The sequence below is a fragment of the Rhynchophorus ferrugineus genome, unplaced genomic scaffold, assembly GCF_030347505.1.
Source record: "Rhynchophorus ferrugineus isolate W39M unplaced genomic scaffold, kcgeb_rfMv2 rfM10, whole genome shotgun sequence".
NCBI classification, from domain to species: domain Eukaryota; kingdom Metazoa; phylum Arthropoda; class Insecta; order Coleoptera; family Curculionidae; genus Rhynchophorus; species Rhynchophorus ferrugineus.
Window position 1 is genome coordinate 18,056,277 of NW_027472589.1, and position 17,945 is coordinate 18,074,221.

General features: G+C 33.9%; 2 protein-coding genes across 2 annotated transcripts in view; both read left to right on the forward strand.

Annotated features, from left to right (window-relative positions):
* The window catches only part of LOC143203794 (discoidin domain-containing receptor 2), a 555,483-nt gene extending 542,582 nt beyond the window's left edge, over positions 1–12,901 (forward strand). The window contains exons 15-18 of the mRNA XM_076416074.1: positions 25–152; positions 11,920–12,154; positions 12,361–12,510; positions 12,610–12,901. Coding sequence (XP_076272189.1) covers positions 25–152; positions 11,920–12,154; positions 12,361–12,510; positions 12,610–12,759 — 663 coding nt within the window. The 3' untranslated portion in view covers positions 12,760–12,901. The remainder of the gene's footprint in view (positions 1–24; positions 153–11,919; positions 12,155–12,360; positions 12,511–12,609) is intronic.
* Positions 12,902–13,073: 172 nt separating this feature from the next.
* Positions 13,074–16,051, forward strand: pll (serine/threonine-protein kinase pelle). The gene is made up of 4 exons (XM_076416075.1): positions 13,074–13,438; positions 13,493–14,107; positions 14,164–14,283; positions 14,341–16,051. The coding sequence occupies exons 1-4, from the start codon at positions 13,216–13,218 to the stop codon at positions 14,868–14,870; spliced, it is 1,488 nt and encodes a 495-aa protein (XP_076272190.1). The 5' UTR covers positions 13,074–13,215; the 3' UTR covers positions 14,871–16,051.
* Positions 16,052–17,945: the final 1,894 nt, after the last annotated feature.

The following is a 17,945-nucleotide window of genomic DNA, read 5'->3' on the forward strand; positions in this document are numbered from 1 at the left end:
GAATCTAAAACCATCCGGTTACAGGTATGCACTGCTGAACAACCACCGCTAACTATCATCGAGTACGGAGAGATGGGTGACTTGGCTCAGTATCTTCAGTTTCTGGTCAACAGGAATGGTAGCATAAGACCATCGGAGAATCAACCAATCAGGTAATATATTTTAATAGTTAATGTACTCAATATTACTTGACTATTCTCTAACTAGCTAAATATATTATTTGAAATTTTGTAGTAAAATTTAATAAACTTCACCAATAAATAACACTGTAAGTCAAAATTACCAGGAGTGTAGATAAAATTTCACTAATATAACGAAGGACATTGGGAATAGCACTAGCACTGAAATAATATTAATAAATCCTTTGAAATAGTATATGTCCAGACTAGTTCATATAGAACAAAACGTATAAATTTTGCTGTAGGCAGTAATCAAGGCAATGGGACAGACCCCCTATTGATGTGATAGTGGCGGATTTTAATTACATTCAGATAATGAGCAAAATTTTTAATTTACGTCTGTGGTTATGATATTGCTAATGATTTCTAAATAAGTAGAACAACAGAACAAAAGAACATAAACACGCAAGAAGAACATTTAAATCAAAGAAATAGTTCTTGCGTTATTTTACTTTTATTGATTATGTAAATTGTATTTTATGATCAAATGTAAAAATATTTAAATAATCCTTTTGTAGGGGGATATTCCACAATTATTAAAAATAGGAAAATCTAGTTTAGCGCAAAACTAACTATATTTCTTTTTTTTTTTTAAGGCAAAGACATGAGAAAAATTGGTACAATATATTTTAATCAAAAATATTGTTCATCATTTTTTCCAACTTTTTTTACATCATTTTTGTCATATTTCTGGTAATATGACAATACCGTATCGAACGAGTGATGTTGTTTTGAGAGCAGTCAAATTGTCTATACATTTTGCGCACTTCTTAGTATTTATAGGCCGTATTTCTAGCCAAGCCATGCTGCATCAATCTAAGCAGGTGGTAATCAGAATCAGATCAGTATCTTTGATGATTATTTCGAGTGCAGCACAACTTCCTAATTGAGCTGCAGCAATATACCATTTAGAATTTTTGAAATGCCTTGCCCAGCAACTCGTTATTGATCTTTTTACAACAATATGTAGTTCAATGTATTCAATTGACGTCGGTAAACATCTGCAGTAGCAGTTTCATTCGATTTTAACAGTTCGTAATAGACTACACATTCCTCCCGCCGAAAACACCAAACCTAAAGACAACGACACTGTCATCGACAAATCTCCATCAACTCTAAGAGACCAGTCACCCCAATCTTTCATATCAACCATCTCGTGTCTACAAAGTCTCTACAGACTATGATCGACAAACTTCAAACCAAAAAATATCCGGGTTTCCGCAATTTAACAAATCCCACATAAGCAGCTCGCGAAACTTGCACTTCATTAACACCATCATGAGGTTACAACATTTCCCGGCGTCTTGAAAAGATGCATATATAGCGGTTATTCCCAAGAAAAGATCAAAATCATCTCCATCTGACTACAGACCCATCAGCCTTCTCAATGCCATTTCAAAACCTGCCGAGAAAACAATACTCTACGCTTCCAACTTTCTCACAAAGGAAAACAACATAATTCCTGACAAACAATTCTACTTTCGCGTTTACTATTCATCCGCCCATCTGGTCGCACACATCCATCACGCTCTTGACCAACATAAAAAAACTTGGAGCAGTCCTCCTGGACCTAATTAAAGCTTTGGACAAAGTCTGACATGACGATTTGATCGCAAAATGTGCACGGTTAGGCCTCCCAAAATACCTAACCGCTTTCATCCTATGTATCGGACAGATTTCTCCAGCTCAAGTTCAGGAAAACACTTTCCAGTAGAAAATTAATCGACGCTGGCGTATCTCAAGGTCCCCCACGGGCTCCAGCCTTATTTAAGTTCTTTATTTAAGATCTGTCGAGAAAAGATCACACTGACGTCGCGTTTTACACTGACAACCCTGCTTTCTTCAGGGCCTTCAGGCTCGAGGATATCATTCAAGGACGTTACAGAAACAGCTTGATAATGCGGTCAAGTGGTTCAAATTCTCTAGGTTGAAAATCAACCCCCTGAAAACCCAGGCCATCATTTTCCATAAGAAGAGTCACTAACTGGGCGTCTCGCAACTCAAGATCGACATCGCAACAAATCCATGGCTGGATAACGTCACGTACCTAGGTCTTCACATCGACCGACGGTTCGGTTGGCATTCCCAAAATCCAGCAAGCCTGCTGATAACAAACCTGCTATATTTTCTGACCTACCATTCTAGCAGACTTCCCATCTCCATCAAATGCTTATTTTACAAGATTTGAATTCGGTCCGTATACCTCTACGGATCTAAAGTCTACTTGAATTTTATTACATCCAACCATGTGAAAACGACTTCAAGTTTTCCAAAACAAGCTCCTCGGGAAAATCTTAAACGCTCCATGATTTTTTCAGAAATAATCAAATTCATAGAGAAACTGGTACTCCAGAAATCAAGCACTTCATATCTCAATCCTTTTACAAACAACAACTCAGATTCTTCAGAAAACCCGCTTGTTCGCGAGCTAGTCGACATGCTGGGAGCTCAGCACCACGTCGCCGATAATCTCCCTTTTTTCAGGCTGAAACGACCTCATCCGTAACTGCAGTCATAATTTTTACTCCCATACGACAGCACCCACTCGTCTGTTAAACTAAAGTTCGCGAATCTATAGTTAGTTTCACTATCTGTTCTTTCATCGGGTCCTCGTGCCCAATAACAGCTGCCTGGTTAGCGGCTGTCATATCCCCAAATTTAATGCAGTAGCGACCCATAGGGGTAGATTGTCAGGCGGTTTCAGTTTAGTCTATTGGTAAGCCTAGAGGCAGTCCCACATAATCCGGTCCAACTTGTCAGTACAGGGCAAGTCTCCGCGATCAGATATGCGTCACGCATTCCGTCGCCTGGTTTTAGACCAGAAGAAAAAAAAAACACGACAGCTTGCCGATCCCCCCATATACGCAGTAAAATTTCAGTATCAATGGAAGTGGCACTTGTTTAAATATAGGAGTTGAATTATAAAATACAAGCATATTCTTTCTCATTTGTGTAAATTAATGCACAAAGATGAATGAACAACTTACTTACTATTACAAATTCTTAAGTTACATCAAGAGACATAAGATTGAAACAGTTATAAAATTACACAAAATTATAAAAGGTGGTACAGATTTTTTTTATTATTTAATTATTACTTTGTTACTAGTCGTCTCCGACTAACCTACAATTTGTCTTTATGATAACTTAAATCTAGGTATATAACCAAGAGGACCCATCGGCCCTATCTCAGTCTCTAATGAAATATTATTTATACATGTCACTGCTTAATTTTTTATTAACTGCACCTCACTACACAACACTACACAAGATCAGATGGTTAGATTCTTTTGAGCCTGTGTCCTGGCTCTGGTGGTATCCAAAAGTTGCAATACTTCAATATTCTCATGAGAAGGGAGCCTTTCCTCATGCCCCCTTGCAATTCTCTTGATTTCTTGACTGACTGGATATCTGAAGGTCTCGATGTAGATAGTCAGTCATTTAGTATTTGTGTACCCCCATAATACTTCTCAGGACCTTGTTCTGAAAAATTTGTATTTTGTTCGTGTTACTTTTTGCAGGACATCCCCATAATTGAACTCCATATGTCCATATAGGTTTCAGTATTTGCTTATATAATAACAATTCCTTGTATACTAATAATCGTGATTTTCTTCCAATTAACCAAAACATTTTCCAATATTTCAATTCCAGTTCATTTATATGTTCCTTCCAGCGATGTTCTGCATCAAGATTAATTCCGAGATACTTAGCTTTGTTGTGGTAAAAAATGATGAAGTATTATGATATGTACTTTAAGATATATTACTGGTAAAAGTTTGAACAATGATTATCAAAAATCACTGTTACTGTTTAGTTGGATATATGGCACAGACGTGTGCTAGTAAATAAAAATTTAAAATTTTCACATTTAGTTAAAAGTGTTTATTAGATTAGTTAAGTTAAATTCAAAGTGAACAAATGTTTATAATTATTTAAATTAATTCCCTACAAATCATTTTCTGTGATTTACTAAATAGATCGTAAATATAACTTTTACAAAAAATAAATATATTCCGCTTCATTGTAGGTGTACTAGTGGACTAACCTGTGACTTTTCGCACTTAAGATTGTCGTAGTCGATTTGCTTAGTCGTCTCAGAAAACTCTTCTTTTGGACTGACAAGCAATAAAACCGCGATGTTCGATTCGAAATGGCATATTCTGAGTCAAAACCGTGGAATTTATCAGTTGTTTACACTAATACATTTTTCATAAAAAGATATCGCTGATCAAGAGACGCGTAAATATCCCATTAAACGTGTGAAATCACAAGTAATTAAAGAAAACGACTCTTTTAAGCTTTATTTATGTTACAACATAGTCATAATTGAAAATTGAATTAATATTACTTAAATAATCTGCAAATTATGTTTCTTCTAAGAAGAACAATGAAGTTATTAAAATAAATTTAATCTAAATATAAAAAAAATCCTTTTAAATTAATGCCGGTAAAGTTTTCATCTTTTATTACCGGGAAACAATGCCTTTGACAGATTTAATAGTCGTTATTTCGCCCCTTTTTGTGATTTTATTTACTTTATCATTACTAATTTAATTATAACTTCTATTTTCATTTTTATAAACAATAGAGCTGAGCTCTATTTACTCCTGGATTCTTTAGAAAGTTTCTTTGAAAACTCGGAGAATTTTTAAAACAACTACGCTAATATTTTATGACTATTTGCAGTCGGAGTTATCTAATCTTTTACTGACTTAATGCAGGTAAATTAAGGGATGTTCGAAGACTAATTCCAGAATATTTAATCTAATTTATAATTAATTAGTAATTAAATACACAATCAGAAAATTATGTATAATTGATAATGGATGTTTGATTCTCTTGAAATTATAACAGTTGAAAAGTCCCCGGCCTGACACATAGATGGCGATACTAGAATTAAATCCATATGCGTGTATAAATTTGACAGCTGTCGGATCGTTAGTTTGTGAATTATAGCATCTTGAGTGAAGCAACTTTTGTTATTGTGAAAAAGAAGTGTGATTCTTGAAGGGAAAAAATACAGTTGAAGCAAAAAAAACTTGGCTTGATGCCGAGTTTCCGGATACCGTCCCAGAAAAATCCACCATCAAGGATTGGTGTGCTAAGTTTAGATATGGTGAAATGAGCATCGAAGACAGTGAACGCCCAAAAGAGGTTGTTACCGACGAAAACATTTTTAAAATCCACAAAATGATTTTGAATGACCGTAAATTGAAATTAAATGAAATAGCAGACACTCTAAAGATATCAACTGAACGTGTACATCATATCATTCACGAATATTTGGGTATGGAAAGCTCTGTGCAAAGAGGGTACCGCGCTAGTTCAGTTTTGACCAAAAACAACGACGAGTTGATGATTCGGAGCAGTGTTTGAAGATGATCAAGCGTAATAAACCCGAGTTTTTGCATCGATATGTGACAATGGATGAAACATGACTCCATCATTTCACTTCGAAGTCCAATCAACAGTCATCCGAGTGGACTGCACACGATGTACCCGCTCCAAATCGTGGGAAAACGCAACAGTCGGCTGACAAGGTTACGGCGTCTGTATGTTAGAATGCGCATGGAATAATTTTCATTGACTACCTTGAAGAAAAAAGGACCATCAACAGCGACTATTACATAGCGTTATTGGGCCGTTTGAAGGAAGAAATCGCCAGAAAACGGCCGCATTTGAAGAAAAAAAATGTACTGCTTCACGAAGGCAATGCACCGTTGCTTCCTCATCCACCGTATTCTCCAGATCTGGCCCCCAGCGACTATTTCCTGTTCTCAGATCTCAAAAGAATGATCGCTGGGAAGAAATGTTTGTCAAATGAAGAGGTGATTGCCGAAACTGAGGCCCATTTTGAAGCAACGGACTACAAAATTTTTTTTGAAAAGTTGCAACCCTATATAAGGGTTGCTATAATCAGCATATCACCCTTGAAGGTTCCCACAAGGTTCCCTCCTGGCACCCGCTTTATTTAATATTTTCTATCCAGATATCCCTAGAGATACCACAAGTTAGGCCAGCTTTTTACGCAGAAGATACTGTTTACTTTACTTTTTCAAGACCAAGACCAAAACAACCCAAAAAAAACCAGGCCATCTTCTTCCACAAGAGCGTTGCGTTTTGCACCGAGTATTTCGCGTCTTAAAATCCAGAACGTTCAAGTTCCGTAATCAGAAGAAGTCACCCATGTTACCTCAATCGCAAGTTTAAGTGGAATTCCCGGGTTCAAAGGTCCCTCCAGAAAGGTTAAGATATTGTCATTCTGCTGTTCCCACTCATCAACCGGCCCAGCAGGCTTCTTCTTTTAATAAAATCTCTCCTCTACAAGATGCTGTTATTCGATCGATCAGTTATTCTATGCGGCCAGTGTTTATATCACCTAGTCAGGTGGAACGGTTCGGTTCCGGTTCCTCAGGAATGATCAAATTAATAGAGAAACAGATGTCCCCTAAGTTCACGATTTTATATCCGAGCTCTACTCGAGATATTCCTCCACTCTTCGTCTCTCGGATAATAGATGTATTATCGAGCTGGCCGATATTTTAGGCCAATAATTCATCGAGCTCTTCGTGAATTTATTCTATCATTGGAACAACTAATATTTTATATACGTAAATGTTAAAACTATGGAATTAAACAAATTAGGTCAGATAGTTTATATTGACACTTCGCATTTTCATCAATTATCAAAATACAACCAAGCACCTGATATATTAACCGCAACTATTCGTCCCTGTCCCCCAAACCCCATAGGGACGAAGCCAGCCGGTTTCACAAAAGAGCTCTCCTTTTTTTCGCCCACTTTAAACCCGCCAATATCGCGAATTGATTTATTATTTGTGACCGGCGCAAGCTCATAAACGAAAGAACAATGGAAACGTTGTCGGGGCCATTTCGCCGATAAATACATGTTGCTGATGTTTTAACCAACTCTATGGGTCGTAAAATCAAAGAGAACCCCCATTCTAGGTTTCTGTGCGTGCATGCGAATGCGCTAAATAGGGGTAACAGACAAATAGACACAGTATTAGCTAAATTACATTGATGTTAAGGTTAGTTGCTCTTCAATTAACTAACAATACAACTAATAGACCATGTTTTGTTGCTATTTATCACAACAACTTAATTTAAAGGGATTTACAACAGATGGTATTACTTTCAGATGGTACAGATGGTAAAATTTCCGTATTCATTAAAATATTTGGAGCAAATCAACTGTAACAACTCAAAAATTTTAAATGTGTTGATACACCGATGCTATTCCAAAGGAAAAATTTGCGTGATTTCGCTTAAATCTAGGTATATAACTAGGAGGACCCATCGGCCCTAACTCAGTCTCTGGTGAAATAATGTTTATACATGTCATTGCTGAATTTTTTAATATATGCACCTCACTACACAACACTACACAAGATCAGATGGTTAGATTCTTTTGAGCCTGTGTCCTGGCTTTATAATAACAATTCCTTGTGTTCTAATAATCGTTATTTTCTTCCAATTAACCAAAACATTTTCCTATATTTCAATTCCAGTTCATTTATATGTTCCTTCCAGCAAAGTTCTGCATCAAAATTAATTCCGAGATATTTAGCGTTGTTGTGGTAAAAAAATGATGAAGTATTATGATATGTACTTTAAGATACATTACTGGTAAAAGTTTGAACAATGATTATTGAAAAATCACTGTTACTATTTAGTTGGATATATGGCATTATATTCTATAAATATATGGTTTATATAGTCTTTTTCTTAGATAGAGACGTGCGCTAGTATTAGCCTATAAATAGTGCTAGTAGTGCCTATAAATTAATTTAAAGGCATTTACAACAGATGGTATTACTTCTATTAAATCGAATCGGCTACATTTGTAACCAACTTCATGTTGAAGCCCCATCGTCAAGCTACATTTTTCAATGTGCCATTTCGTGTAAGTATGAACAAAAAATGTTTTCAGTGCATTAGAAAAATTACTGGTTTCAGAGTTTTAGAAGTGGTGATTTTCACACCGAATACAAAGAGCGTTCTAGACAGAGAAAAAAAATTGAAGGCGAGGATGGAAAAGCAGATCTCTTACTTAGTTATCTGTCTAGGAAAACTTTCAACATTGTATCGACGTAATTTTGTCGTAAATCGTAATAATTTTACACTTCCACTAGGCTATATATCATGTATCTCTCAATAAAATTTTCCTATTCATTAAAATATTTGGAGCAAATCAACTGTAACAACTCAAAAATTTTAAATGTGTTGATACACCGATGCTATTCCAAAGGAAAAATTTACGTGATTTCGCTTAAATCTAGGTATGTAACTAGGAGGACCCATCGGCCCTAACTCAGTCTCTGGTGAAATAATGTTTATATATACGTGTCACTGCTGAATTTTTTAATATAGGCACCTCACTACAAAACACTACACAAGATCAGATGGTTAGATTCTTTTGAGCCTGTGTCCTGGCTTTATAATAACAATTCCTTGTGTTCTAATAATCGTTATTTTCTTCCAATTAACCAAAACATTTTCCTATATTTCAATTCCAGTTCATTTATATGTTCCTTCCAGCAAAGTTCTGCATCAAAATTAATTCCGAGATATTTAGCGTTGTTGTGGTAAAAAAATGATGAAGTATTATGATATGTACTTTAAGATACATTACTGGTAAAAGTTTGAACAATGATTATTGAAAAATCACTGTTACTATTTAGTTGGATATATGGCATTATATTCTATAAATATATGGTTTATATAGTCTTTTTCTTAGATAGAGACGTGCGCTAGTATTAGCCTATAAATAGTGCTAGTAGTGCCTATAAATTAATTTAAAGGCATTTACAACAGATGGTATTACTTCTATTAAATCGAATCGGCTACATTTGTAACCAACTTCATGTTGAAGCCCCATCGTCAAGCTACATTTTTCAATGTGCCATTTCGTTTAAGTATGAACAAAAAATGTTTTCAGTGCATTAGAAAAATTACTGGTTTCAGCGTTTTAGAAGTGGTGATTTTCACACCGAATACAAAGAGCGTTCTAGACAGAGAAAAAAAATTGAAGGCGAGGATGGAAAAGCAGATCTCTTACTTAGTTATCTGTCTAGGAAAACTTCCAACATTGTATCGACGTAATTTTGTCGTAAATCGTAATAATTTTACACTTCCACTAGGCTATATATCATGTATCTCTCAATAAAATTTTCCTATTCATTAAAATATTTGGAGCAAATCAACTGTAACAACTCAAAAATTTTAAATGTGTTGATACACCGATGCTATTCCAAAGGAAAAATTTACGTGATTTCGCTTAAATCTAGGTATATAACTATAGGACCCATCGGCCCTAACTCAGTCTCTGGTGAAATAATGTTTATATATACGAGTCACTACTGAATTTTTTAATATAGGCACCTCACTACAAAACACTACACAAGATCAGATGGTTAGATTCTTTTGAGCCTGTGTCCTGGCTTTATAATAACAATTCCTTGTGTTCTAATAATCGTTATTTTCTTCCAATTAACCAAAACATTTTCCTATATTTCAATTCCAGTTCATTTATATGTTCCTTCCAGCGAAGTTCTGCATCAAGATTAATTCCGAGATATTTAGCGTTGTTGTGGTAAAAAATGATGAAGTATTATGACATGTACTTTAAGATACATTACTGGTAAAAGTTTGAACAATGATTATTGAAAAATCACTGTTACTATTTAGTTGGATATATGGCATTATATTCTATAAATATATGGTTTATATAGTCTTTTTCTTAGATAGAGACGTGCGCTAGTATTAGCCTATAAATAGTGCTAGTAGTGCCTATAAATTAATTTAAAGGCATTTACAACAGATGGTATTACTTCTATTAAATCGCATCGGCTACATTTGTAATCAACTTCATATTGAAGCCCCACCGTCAAGCTACATTTTTCAATGTACCATTTCGTGTAAGTATGAACAAAAAATGTTTTCAGTGCATTAGAAAAATTACTGGTTTCAACGTTTTAGAAGTGGTGATTTTGACACCGAATACAAAGAGCGTTCTAGAAAGAGAAAAAAGAAATTGAAGGCGAGGATGGAAAAGCAGATCTCTTACTTAGTTATCTGTCTAGGAAAACCTCCAACATTGTATCGACGTAATTTTGTCGTAAATCGTAATAATTTTACACTTCCACTAGGCTATATATCACGTATCTCTCAACAAAATTTTCCTATTCATTAAAATATTTGGGGCAAATTAACTGTAACAACACAAAATTTTTAAATGTGTTGACACATCGATGCTCCTCCAAAGAAAAAATTTGCGTGATTTCGCTGAAGAGCCTCAAACAATACCTTTTTCACCCTCAAGTGTTGAAATATAAAGGTGAAAGGAGGAAGATAACTCAGCTGATATACCAGCCCATAAAAACCATTCATCCTTTAGAAAATCAGTAACAAACAAAAGAACAAGCCACGGTAAAAAAACACTGTAAAAATTATAAGCAGATCGACAAATTACAACAAACTATCTAACTAATTCTACAAACACCAACATGGTTTTGCATGGTTTTCGTTGATCTAAATTAATAGTAACTAAAACATTGCCGACAATGTTAATATCAACTCATAACAAGCATCATAAAAACACTATAGAGCCTTAAAAATAAATTAAAGTGTTTCATCCGTCACATAATGTACAATTATTATATATAACGACTCAAAATAACATCATCAATGACTAAAAATAAATAAATATATAGATTAAAACTTAAGTGAAAGAAATATGCTAATATTCAAAGAATGTATATAACAAGAAATAACAGTTTAAAATAACAATGAATATATAACCTATAATAGACAAAGCATAATGAGTGACAAAAATATATTTTACACTAATATGTTATATCAAATTATCCAATTATCCGTGAATTTAATGAATGTGGATATTATACCAGTTGAACTGGGCAAAATGCATACTTTGCTTTAATTAAAATAAAAATTACAAAATAGAGTGTTTTAACAATTTTTATTTAAAATTCAAATTACATAATACGGTCTGGTATTCTGTGTCAATAGAATAGTACTAATCCAGTCCAGCCTATTAATCAGTAAAACAAAAATTTTGTTTGGTGAACACTAGATTTTTAAACATGCTAAACAGCCAGATATGAACTGAAAATACAACAAAATGTTGAGGTTGAAAAGTTTACTAAAATAAATATCAGCTTATAAAAAATTATATAACAAGAATATATTCAATAGATTTTTGAATAACAACAATAAAATATGTAACAAAAATGATAAAAATGATATACTTTCCACCGTACAATGAATACAAATATGTTTTTTTTTTTCAGAACAATAGAACTAAAACATTGCTCAACAAGTATTGTATTACCTAAAGTAATCAATAAATAAAACAATAATATACTTACATTCATTAGAAAAACAAGTATGCTAAGATACTGGAACTGTCTAAGGTACTCAGAATATTAGAAGAATTAAAACAAAAGCCTTATAATTAAAATAAATATGTTTTGGATCATTTAAATTCATTAAGACCTAAGAAATAATGATATAGCGAAACCTCATAATTATTTGATTAATTATAAGCCACAAAAAAAACAATAAACAATTAGATATAAAACAATTGAATGTAGTTTCATAAAATAATTATATCTACATATAACTATATAGCATCAATACATTTACAATATACTTACACTGGCATTATACTAAACTCTGACTGTTTTTTTTTTAGTAGTGGCAGCTTGATATACATGGCCACCCAAATAGCTTCAGCCATGAAATACCTAGAATCCAAACATGTTGTACACAAAGACTTAGCCGCCCGAAACTGTCTAGTAGGCCGTGGTTACATAGTTAAAGTGACCGACATCGCCATGTCCAAACCCCAATATCGCAAGGAATACGCCGAAATCGGTGGTCGACCACCAGCACCCATCCGATGGTTACCCTGGGAAAGCATCCTTCTGGTAAATACCTAAAATCTATTGTTAACCCAGCACCTTCGCCATAATTGTCTTTCTTTAACATGGCACTAAAAAGATATAAAATTAAGTAAAAAAGAAGGGTGGAAGTTTTTACGATAACCCTTCCCCAGTTCGGGCCGCTCTCAACAGAAAGACTCGTAAAACTTCTCGCGAGTCTTAGCAGCTGATTGGACGGTTGTTTTTTTCAGGATAGATATTCCTGCTTTAGCGCTGTCTGGGCCTTCGCTGTCACCCTTTGGGAGATACTAAACTTTTGCTGCGAAAGACCGTTCGCCAACTTGTCTAACGAAAAAGTTATCCAGAACTCCGAACACATGTACTATGGGGGAGAACTACAGGTATTTTAATCAGTATTTATACAGTTATTCCGTGATTTCTACTTTAAGAAATATCAAGTCCAAAATACGCCTGAAAATATATTAACACAATTTTTTCAGGTCGTCCTTAACAAGCCACCTCACTGTTCCACCGAAGTCTACGATCTGATGTGTTCCTGTTGGCGTAGAGACGACACGAACAGACCTACATTCAAGAATATCTGCTCATTCCTGAAACGTATCAACAAAGACTACGTCCCGACGGAGTGAAACCCGTTCTCAAACGCATAAAAATTAGATTTAAGATTAAGTGCTCATAAATAGGTGTGATATTAATGATAATTCGTACTGAAAAATGACGAAAAGGGTTGCGAAAATCGGACAATGCGAAATAAAATCAAATATCGTTTAAATCAACCTACATCACATTATGGATCATTAATATTCGTAAATTGTCTCTCACCCCAACCACTTTTCAGACAAAAATCACTAAAATTATCCTCAAAACATTTTAACTATTATAACTAAACTAATTTGAATAAATGAAGACTGGCGGTCGAAATCTACTATTTACGCCTCGAAAAGTAGGTATCTGTAAAAATAAGGTTATGTTTCTTCTAGTTGAACAATAATAAACAAATTAGGTGTAAGATTTTTTGGAAATCCCAGTATCGACAGTCAAATGAATTATCACGTAACCGCTGAAAATTTTTGAAACAGTGCACCATGTCTGAGAAACCTCAAATGTACATTTACCATTTGCCTTATGAAGAAAGGCGAAAATTATCACTTTTGTTAGATCAGGAGGGAAAGTGGATAGAATTAGGACTTAAACATATGCAATTTGATGAATACACCATAGAAGGGTTAAAACGAGAAGTAATGAAAGGAAATTCACCTTCATGCGAGTTGTTAACGCTTTGGGGTCAACAAAATCACACAGTATTAGGTGAGTTGTGACATAAGAATGAACAATTATAAAGTTACACACACAATGTTTTAGAATTATTCATACTGTTAAATCGGATGGGACTTTATCAAGGCATGAGCATTATAAAAAATTTTATTGATGAGAAATACCATGTCCTTCTAAAAGAAGACAACTTAAATAAAGCTGTTCGAAAGCTAAGAATTGCAGATAGTAAATTGCCTAGTGAAAACTTTGATAATGGCATCAAAATATTGACAAAGGATGTTAAACTGCCAGAATATACAGGGGACAGCCACGACACGACTAACATAAACCAAAAGGTAGACCGAGAAGTACTTGCACCTATAAAAAATGTAAAATCTCCTCAGGTACAGTTGAAGATAGATTCAAACAAAGTACTCACGGCGTGTGTAGTGGAAAGCGCGGGAGCCACTCCTCAAATACCATATGAAGAGCTGCAAATGGCCACTGATAAATGGAGCAAAACGCGAATTTTGGGACAAGGGGGTTTCGGTACTGTATTTAGGGGAACTTGGAAATGTACCCAAGTTGCTATAAAACGCCTTGAAACTAAGGATAACAGCAAGAAGGACCTGACAGAACAAATAAGGCAATCAATAACAGAATTACATTGTTTAAATGCATACAGACATGATAATATTTTGCCTCTTTATGGATATAGTATCGGTAGGTTTGTATCTCATTTTCAAATACAGAGAATATATAAATTAGTTTATTCTTAGGAGGGCCATATCCATGTCTTGTTTACCAGTACATGTCTGGAGGGTCATTGGATAGTAGAATTCGGACTAAAGATCAGAGGAGATTATTGAACTGGCCAAAGCGACTCACTGTAGGGATAGGTACGAATACAGAACCTGCAGGAAAAAAACTATTGTGACACCTATTTAAATTAACAGGTACAGCTCGAGGCTTACAATTCCTGCACACCACCTTGCATAATAATAAACCTTTGATCCACGGGGATATCAAAAGCGCGAATATCCTCCTGGACCCCATGGACCAGCCTCGCATTGGAGACTTCGGGCTGGCGAGAGAGGGTCCGGAACGGCACTACACCCACATCAAGGTCAGCAGGATCCAAGGCACGCTGCCTTACCTTCCCGACGAATTCCTGCGCTCCAAGGAGTTCAGTACCAAGGTTGACACCTACAGCTTCGGCATGGTGCTCTTCGAGTTGGCGACGGCTCTGAACGCCATCGACAAGCGAATGAAGTTCCTCAAGGACCACGTGCTGAACTACCCACCGGAGAAAATCCTGGAATTGAAAGACCCCAAAGTACCGGGGCACGATTTCCTGTACGGCGAGCTAATCAGGATAGGGAAGATGTGCGTGGCCAAGCGAGCGAAAGACCGACCGAACATGATACAGGTGTTGTTGATGTTGGAGGAAGTGGCGGAAAAAAATTGGGAACAGATGGTGGGATAATCAATGATAGGTTCTGAGGTTCTCAGCGTAATTATTAATGATAATCATGGTAATGGTAGGCTGTGAAGAGTACTTTGGCAACGACGTTACTGAGCATTAGTCGATTTTTGTCTGCAAAGGTTACCCGTTCTTATAATCATCTCTAGTGCTTCCATTCTTCTTAATTAGTAGAAAAAAATCATTTAAAGCAGAGATTCCTAAACCTATTACAAGTACTAAATATAATAATACAAGTAAAACTAATACAAGTAATATTTATAGATCGAATACATATATGCTTTTATAAAATTGCGTTGCAATCGTATCAGTATAGGAGTTCATCTTCAATATTTTTCTCTATTTTAAATAAATATAAGCAATAATAATTTCGCGAAACCTTGGTGAATTTTCCATGAGACCTATTTAAGGAATCTTTGCTTTAAAACATATATTATTATCTTTACACTTCTTGACAATCATCAAATCATCTCATTGTTAAACCATTAATCAATGTAGATAGTAATACAATGACTGCTTGTACAGGAACATGCATAGTTTTAAGGAATTCATTATCATTTAGTGGTGTTACTGTTTAAATATACTCTACAGGGTGAACAATGAAATATGGAATTGTTCAAATCAACGATGGATAATATAACCAGTTATAATTATTTCACATGAAGTAACATATCATTTATGGTTTACTCTACAGGCAACATGTGTGTGTTCTAATATATTTCGCTTACATTTAAATTATATACATAGCTGTAAAAAGAATAAATACTATGTAAGTTTAGGCTAAATTTTTGCCAATTGACATGTTGGCAATTTGTATATATATAATCAATGGTGTTTTGATCTCTACTAATTCTAAATGTATATAAGATAGCATCGTTAACTCCTAAGTATTTTTTAGATGGACCAACGAGACAGAAAAGAGAAAGAGCTATTTCATAAGAATATATGAATATATATATTATATATAAATGAAAACTAGTTGCTAAACTTTTTAGTTTTAAAGTCCTGTTATCTAGAGATAAATATAAATGCATATTGTATATATAGCCCTTTAATGACTTTCTACTCAAATTCTTGTGCAGACCTAGATGAAAAAAAACGAAAAGAACTAACTATTGTTACTTAAAGCTTCAAGATTGTAATGTATAGAATTAATCTTTATAAAAATAAATTCTATAGAAAAATACGCTTGTTTTATTTGATTACAAAAACAACAGAGTTGGTATAATAATTAGAAGCTGATCTATATATAAAAATGTCTTAGTAGGGTAATATCAAGGGGGGTTTAGAGAGGAAAGATCTATAATAAAATATATGTTTACACTGTAGATCCATAGTCCAAGTTTTGAATAAAATATACGCCTCCACATCTTATTTGTTGACTTTTTGAAGACTCAATAAAAGGTGTTGTATAAAGTGATAGATAGGCTAGGAATTTCAGTAAAAACTAATCAATTATAACACACAACAAAATAGTGACAGAAAACTATCTTCAAGTCCACAGGTAATTTTTTGAATTCGTTTTTAGAGAATGATTTAGAAAATACATTTTGTAAAATAAAAAGAGTAACAAAGATTTAGCATTCAATATTAAATAAGGAAAAAATAAGACAGACTTAGGATAGACTAATGGATGAGGGAAGCAGAACAATGAACTATATAAATTCTTATTAGATCTACGAAAATCTAGGTATACAGAGTAGTAATTAGGCCATTGATAGGGTGTAGCTATGAAATATGGACATAGGAGAGAAAATGTCCTAACAATATTTGGGGGATATAGATATGGAACTCACCTGAATATATTAGGACGAGTTTGGGATAAATACATCAATATGAACTGAATATTCATCCAATAACAATTTTGTTGGTGAAATCAATATGCACTGATTTTTTATGCATTTTGATGCGCCATTTATCTATCTAGAATTCTAGCTAAGTCCCGAGTGGAAGTTTCTTTAATATTTTCTCGGTAATACTGTTTGACTACATCTCTGACAGAAAATTTCAAAAGAATTAATCTTTGAATGAAAAATAGAAAACATATTCTCCACAAATGTTTTTATTAAATGATGCTTTTTAATACACTTCTTTAAACTTCGTTTAGTCATTAACTGAATTATCTTGTCTACCATTTACTTATTAAGTGTCCCATGATAATGAGGAAATTCGGACTTTCAATAAAGGGGAAATAATAATACAAACTGCTTTTAATCGATTTATTTCAAAAATATCTTTTAAAATTAACTTATACAAACCCTTAAAATTAATTATAAACTGGAATATTAATAGTTCTATACGACCTACTAATATAGCAGCATACCATACTATATATATGATATGATTGGTATTATATATACAGTAAAACATTTGTGTTCTCAAAATCAACTAAGAACTTTCTGATTTCCCTTCATTAAGCGACAGATACAAAACAGAACCAATGTTGTGGGAAATGATATTATTTCAATTAACATATATTGTACCAATATTTCCAATAAATAATTCTGAAGTATTCCTATTCTGGTTTCTATTAACTCAGTTTATGCTACATCCTGTATTAGTCTAAAGGAAATATTTCTCTATGAAACCAATAGTTTTTAGTGTTATATAATAACACTAATATAAATAATATAACATTATTCAAGTTGTAAAAGTTGATTATTTAATAAATGTATCAAAGACATATACTATATTAAAGCAGACTGTCAAGAAAATATCTTTCTTTTAATGTTTTCTGTGAATCTTATCTGTAGCTTCTAAATCTCTTTATAGCCTGTCATAAAGTCACTTGTCAAAGTTAAGTTTTATCCTTTAAGAAAGACTTGTTTAGTTTCAAGATTGACTTACGTGAGCAAATCTTGAATTATGATAACTGTAGGCTATCTTGTCATCCTAAGAAAAAGTTAAAACTACCTTCTTCAGAAGTTGTTTGATTACTTCTCCAATAGAGAATTTCAAAAATATCGAACTTTGAATGAAACATATAAATCATCTATACAAATAGGGTTTTTAATGCACTTTTTAAAATCATTAGCAAAGTTCCCAGCATTTGGAAGATGAAATCATTCATTAGGCGAA

What these genes read in the sequence shown, in the direction of transcription:
- pll (XM_076416075.1), top strand. Translation starts at nt 13,216, where the DNA reads ATGTCTGAGAAACCTCAAATGTACATTTACCATTTGCCTTATGAAGAA. An exon ending in ACAAAATCACACAGTATTAG is followed by an intron (nt 13,439 to 13,492) that starts GTGAGTTGTGAC and finishes ACAATGTTTTAG; the next exon opens with AATTATTCATACTGTTAAAT. An exon ending in GCGACTCACTGTAGGGATAG is followed by an intron (nt 14,284 to 14,340) that starts GTACGAATACAG and finishes TTAAATTAACAG; the next exon opens with GTACAGCTCGAGGCTTACAA.